The sequence below is a fragment of the Sebastes fasciatus genome, chromosome 2 (genome assembly GCF_043250625.1).
Source record: "Sebastes fasciatus isolate fSebFas1 chromosome 2, fSebFas1.pri, whole genome shotgun sequence".
NCBI lineage: Eukaryota > Metazoa > Chordata > Actinopteri > Perciformes > Sebastidae > Sebastes > Sebastes fasciatus.
The window spans coordinates 11,321,363-11,328,066 of NC_133796.1; the positions used below are offsets into that span (position 1 = coordinate 11,321,363).

The window sequence follows — 6,704 nt, forward strand, 5'->3', positions numbered from 1 at the left end:
CAGCTATCCGTCATATTGTAGTCTCTCCAACAGATCTCAGGTCGGGGCATCCATCTGGTTTCTGTGGAGCTTGTGCAACACTGGCACAGCCTCTCAGTGGGGGCAGACCTGTTAGTTACCATTTGAATGGCAGAAAAGCCTGGGCTGTTGGTAGTTCTCAAGTGTGGAGTGAAAGGGGATAGCTGTAAAATATATTGATGCTGAAACCCCTCTCCATTGATAGGCCGCAGTCCGTGGACAATCTTCAGCCTTGGAAAGACACTGGGCCACTGCATGGCCAATCTGACACAATTGGGGTGAAACGGTCCAGAAAATACTATTCTCTCCCATTCTCTCCTCCATCAATCGGGGCTTAAAAACTCTGCAGAATGAGAGGCAGGACTGGGAGTAGGAGGGGGGAGGAAGAGCGACAATTAGTAGAAACCTTTGAGTGCAAACTCTCAACAGGCGAGGCAGTTATCGCAGAGGTTTTCCCCCTGATATGTTTGCGGCTAAAAAGGAACAGATTTGTTTTTTTTCTGCACTGAAAATTGGAGCAGTGAAGTTGCAGATGTGAGCTTCTTGCAAAGGAATGCAACCCCCCCTTTAACCTAACCTCACCCCCACTTTTCACTAGTGTTTGGCTACAAGAGGGACCACACAGATCCTGGATTTCATGCAAGGAAAATCATAAACATTTTTTTTTTTATCCAGCCTATCTCATCATGTAGTGAGAGGATTCTGTGCGTAAAAGCTGCAGTAGGCCTGCTGGATATGGGTCCCACGGCTGACTCCTCAATGACGACCAATCAGGTGGCCAGGATTGTAAATGAGAGAGAGAGAGAGACAGAGACAGAGAGAGAGAGAGAGAGAGAGAGAGAGGGGGGAAGGAAAAGTTTTCTTTCTTTTTTTCTCCAGAAGGAGGGGTGTTTTGTGGGGGAAATGCTCGGCGGACCGTGAAGCGTAACCAGCAAAAGGAAGAGGGACAAAGACGCACATAGCGGGACAAAATGCGACAGAAGAGAGAAACCTATTCCAACTGAGAAAAAAAAACACAACAACATCGGAATGCGTGCATATGGATGTTAACAGTGTTGCAGAGGACAGGAGTCGGAACCGACAATGGCAATAGAAAGATGAGTTCAAGTGTACAAAGTGAGTTGTGGACAATAACTTGTGGTTATAGTGTGGTGCGCTAACTTTTTGGAGAGCTCTGCAGGATCTGCACCGATTTGCATGGAGCAGCAGACACAGGCTGCAGTCTGGAGGACCCACTTTTGATGCTTCCTGGAATAACCGTTATATACTGCGGCTGTTTCTCTGCTTTCTGCAGCCACGCGTGGTGATTTCTAGGAGGAGGCAAACTTAAAAACTCGTGGATCATTTATATAAAAAGATCATTTTCTTGGACTACTAGTTGGTTTGCATGTATGGAATACTTATGAACTCCACACTGTTAAGAATTCCCCAGTAAAATAACAGTAAAGAACTGGCAGCAGGGTTGCCTTTATGTTACTGTAAAATTAACATTATTATACTGTCGCTGAAATTTACAGCTTTGTACTGTTAATGAAAAATACAGTTTTTTTTATTTTATTAATTTCACAGTATTTTACAGTTAATTTACTGTTTAAAGATACATTATATAGCTGTTTTTCCACCTTTCTTTTACATTATCTTACTGATTTGTTTTAATGCACTATTTAGGTTGTATTTTTTACATACATTTTAATAAACATTATTTTTTTGCCTAGATGAATAGACTTAGCAGGTTACAGACATAGGAATAGTCACACTAAATACAATTAAAGGCACTTGTTAGGAAAAAGGCTATAATAGACTTGTTGACACTTTTCCCAAAATGTGTGTCTATAGCTGGCTACAAGCACAGAATGCAAACCATAACAACATGTGAGTGAAGAACTGAGCTAATTCACTGATTTTACAATCATGTACAATGTACAAGCCTCACATGAGCAGATCAGGTCCCAGAATTAAAAAAAATACTGCATGAAACTATTACTGATGATACTTTAGACAGTTGATCAGCAGTAAAGTGCTGTTTTTTAAAAATGCATTATAGTTCAGTTAAAAACCGGACTATGAGCGTAATTTAACAGGTTTTCTTTTGTAATAACAGTAAAGCACTGTTTTTAGCAATAACAGGTTAATACTGTTGAAATCCTGCTGTAAATTAACAGCAATTGTTTACAGTGTGGGATCATTTATATAAAAAGACCATTTTCTTCGACTACTAGTTGCATGTATGGAATATTTATGAACTCCAGTGTGTAAGGCTTCATTGTTCCTGATCCTAATGTGCTGGTGGAGAAAGTGCACGTCACCGAGCTAGAACTCTCATCCAAAAAGCATGAAATGCTGGTGCAGCAGCAGCGCCCTGGCACTTCTCCCATGGGTGCTGGTGGTGGCCTTAGACGCCCAGCTAATCTGCTGGCAGGCGCTCCTGCGGTGCCACGAGGAGCCCGAGTGCGACCTCGCCTACGGCCAATACCTTGCAGCTTGTGAAGGTAACATCAGAGGCACGAGGAGGCAGTGTCCGAGCCACTGCATCAACGCGCTCATCCGGCTCAATCACACCCGCAGCGGGCCGGATTTGGAGACCTGCGACTGCGCGCAAGACCTGGAGTGCATCGGTGCCAAACGCGCCATAGAGCCGTGCCTTCCACGCAGACACCCGCACGATGCCGGCGGGATCGGGTGCATGGAGGCCCGGCAGCGGTGTGAGGAGGACAGCGACTGCCACACCTCCCTCACGGCCTACTTGTCATACTGCGGGCAGCTGTTCAACGGCAGGAAGTGCTCCTCCAAGTGCAAAGCCACCATTCAGCAGATGCTCTTCATCCCCAATGGCGTGCTGCTGAACCGCTGTGTCTGCGATGGGGTGGAGAGGCCTTTCTGTGAAGTGGTGAAGGAGAACATGAGCAAACTTTGTGCCATTGGAGACCACATTGTTATTTCAGACCAGCCTGACCCGGATGACATCTACGAGGATGAAGACTATGACCCTAAACATGACAGAGAGGAGGTGTATACTGATCCTAACTCTGCTTCCCAGAGGTTGCCCAGCTGTGTAACACTCCTGTTTCTTCCTCTAGCATGGATATTGTACTGAGAGTGAAACATTTGTTGGATTTATAAATGCCAGCTTGTTCAAGAGTCCAGCTGGAGTTGGAATCAGTGACTTGATCAAATGGTCACTGGCTTGCTGGCACAGGACTCAAACCCAGGTCTGCTGGATACGGGAAGCTATTTTATTCACCCGCAGGCCTCCCTGCCATTCCATTTTAGTTCCAGCGAGCACAGTAGTGATTTGTGTATGCTTTCCACAACCGTACAATTTGCATAGTAATGCTTTTTCATGCACATCTCACTCAGGAAAACCGCTTTGTGATTCAAACGGCAGGAAGTGCTCCTCCAAGTGCAAAGCCACCATTCAGCAGATGCTCTTCATCCCCAATGGCGTGCTGCTGAACCGCTGTGTTTGCGATAGGGTGGAGAGGCCTTTCTGTGAAGTGGTGAAGGAGAACATGAGCAAACTTTGCGCCATTGGAGACCACATTGTTATTTCAGACCAGCCTGACGCGGATGACATCTACGAGGATGAAGACTATGACCCTAAACATGACAGAGAGGAGGTGTATACTGATCATAACTCTGCTTCCCAGAGGTTGCCCAGCTGTGTGGCGCTCCTGTTTCTTCCTCTAACATGGATATTGTACTGAGACTGAAACATTTGTTGGATTTATAAATGACAGCTTGTTCAAGAGTCCAGCAGGAGTTGGAATCAGTGTCTTGATCAAATGGCATTGCTGGTGGCACAGGACTCAAAACCCATGTCATGATAAGAGAAGCTATTTTATTCACCCGCAGGCCTCCCTACCGTTCCATTTTAAGTTCCAGTGAGCACAGTAGTGATTTGTGTATGCTTTCCACAACCGTACAATTTGCATAGTAATTCTTCTTCATGCACATCTCACTCAGGAAAACCGCTTTGTGATTCAAACGTTCACATATAGATGGCCTTACAGCGCTCTGAGTGAACTTGTTGGCAAATATACTTCCAGGTGACCCAGATGAGAGGAAGTGACCCTACGCCAGACTATTTGTTGCAGGGCATTGCCAAGTTGAGTGCCTTTAAACAGCTCCTGTTTGTTTGGTTTCAATGGTCCTTGGAGTGTGGCTTTATTAAGACCTTAGACAAACATTGGACCCATCCAGTCTCTGTTTGCTCTGCTCTCCATTTCGGGGGCCTCCGCATTGTTGCAGCAACCACACTTCAAATATTTGTGGGAACAGTCAAAAGGACAGGCGAGGGTGTGGGATCAAGTGCTGAAATTAACTGAAGCCCTCTCCAGCACTCTGTCTGCGGCCCCTCCCCCCATGTGAGATTGTTTTATTGAACTTTTCCTGAGACACCCCCACCCCCACCCCCCTCTTCCTCCTCTCCACCGCCTGCCCCCTTTCACGCCTTTAAAAGACCCCTGTCTTTATTACTGCTTTCACACGGAGGCAGGAAAAGCTGTCTGTTGCTGGTGCGAATAGGTCAACATACCATACCTGGAGTTTATCCTCAACACTGCTCATGATGAGAGGTTTACACTGCTTGGCTTTGTTATGCATGGATGGATCTGATTTTAGACAAACTGTGTGATTCGAACGGAAATTGTTGCAATAAGTTTTCTTGAATCAAAGTCATCAAAAAAAGAAAGTACATTTTATGGATATTAAGATGGCCTGACCAAACATCTGTCTTATTGTAACAGCTATTATTGTGTTGCAGCAACAACACAATAATGAACATCGCAATGTCACAACAGGACTATTCACTCGTGAGCAGTAGTCTGGTATGGACGGTCAAACATGGCTTGAATGTATGTTAATTATTTTGCGTCACACAGTGTTTGTTGAAAGGTGCAGTGTGTAGGATTTGGCGACGTCTAGCAGTGTGGTTGCAGATTGCAACCAACTGAGTACCCCTCCACTCACTCACACACCCTTTCCAAGACTGCGGTAACGTGAGCTGCCGAGTGCACAACCATGGTAACATTGTTCGCCATCCTTACCATAATAACACTACTTTAGGAGCAACGGAAGTCAGACGATGGCTGGCGGTACCACGGTTTTGCACTCTGCAGCTCACATTACCGACATAAAAACATGGAAGTCTCTCTCTAGAGCCAGTATTTGGTTTGTCCGTTCTGGGCTACTGTAGAAACATTACAGATGTGAAGAGGACCCACTCCCTCTAGATTTGAAGGGCTCATTCTAAGCAAACGGAAACACAACGATTCTTAGTTTCAGGTGATTATTCACTAATGAAAACATAGTTATGAATATTATATTCCATTTCTGCTAATAGATCCCCTGAAATGTTACACACTTCCTTTAAAGGAGTGTGAATGTTGCTAACTAAACAAGACGTGTATTAGTCTACATGTAGAGCGTTTTTAACACGCAGGATTGTCACTGAGTGCTTTCTAAAGAAATGAACAAATACAGATGAAACTCAAACTAATTAAAAAAAAGAGATTGAGTTCAGTTCACGAATCCCCTGTACTTTGAAAGCTTTTGTTTGGGTGTTTTGAGAACAATTCATCACATTCATTTATCTCTGTACGGCTACTGAGCAGCCAACGGGGCTAATGTTACCTGTACCAAGGTCCACACCGACAGCCCAGAGATTGGAACCAGCAGTCTTTCAGTCTCATTTCTTTCATTCACTAGTCCACATTAAGCTGTTTAGGAAAAAGGGAAAGTAAAAGCAATGTTTTTTGTTAGTATTGATCACTTGTAATGAAACTGCCAATTTGTGTCTTTGCCACTTGAAATTGTGTCAAAACTAATCCTTTTGTTCCGTCATGAAGTCTTTAAAAATGTTACTGAATGTTAAATTATGAAGCTAGAATATGAAGAATGTGTATATATTTTACAATTATATGCAGTAATGTAAGCCAGTGTTTGCCCACGGTCACTTACACGCATTCAATACAAACGTATAGCTCAGATTTTGTGCACACAGAGCCTGACACGATTTAGAGTTTTTTCATCTCATCTTGTGGGAACGTAGCAGTAAACACTTCAGAGCAGCAGTGTCTTCCATGTGGGAGGGTGAGTTTTATAATAAAATGTTTATGAGCTTAAGTTGTGTAATGATGTGATTTGTCCATAGAGAGATGAAGAAAGAAAGTAAAAAGATCAGTTGCATTTTGAAGACTGGTTTTCCTCTGAGTGCAGTAATACTTCTCCATATTAGATTTACTTATAAAATATGTATACGCTGCCTCTGTACGATGCGATATACAGTATCTGAAAGCCAAAAAAGCAAAGGTTATTGTTTAAAAGTGTCATTCTCAAGGCAGCCAAGTGACTCCAGAGTAAGCACTGAATAAGGCTGTGTTTCACTGTCTAATATTTAAGGGATTAGGTCAGTGTAACTGAAACCTGGTGAGGAATTTTAAGTGTCTAGTCGTTCAGCAAACCATCCCCATTGGAGCAAAAAGACAAATGAGGTTTCTACTTAAAATTTAGGCTCAAGTTGTAATCAGACCACCATGATTTTGAGAGGAGGAAGGCAGATCCAACTGAGCTGGTATCAGACAGAAGGACTTCCCAGTATATATTCACTAATGACCAAAACTCTGGGGAACCAACTGTTTCAGAGCAAGCAGCCATTTGGGGCTTGTTCCACACTTCCTTTGGTATTT

At 43.7% G+C, this 6,704-nt stretch overlaps 1 protein-coding gene across 1 annotated transcript; it reads left to right on the plus strand.

Annotated features, from left to right (window-relative positions):
• The first annotated feature begins 650 nt into the window (after nt 1–650).
• Nucleotides 651–6,138, plus strand: LOC141784002 (growth arrest-specific protein 1). The gene has a single exon (XM_074661671.1). It carries the CDS (start codon nt 2,351–2,353, stop codon nt 3,110–3,112), a length of 762 nt encoding a protein of 253 aa, XP_074517772.1. The 5' UTR covers nt 651–2,350; the 3' UTR covers nt 3,113–6,138.
• The last annotated feature ends 566 nt before the right edge of the window (nt 6,139–6,704 follow it).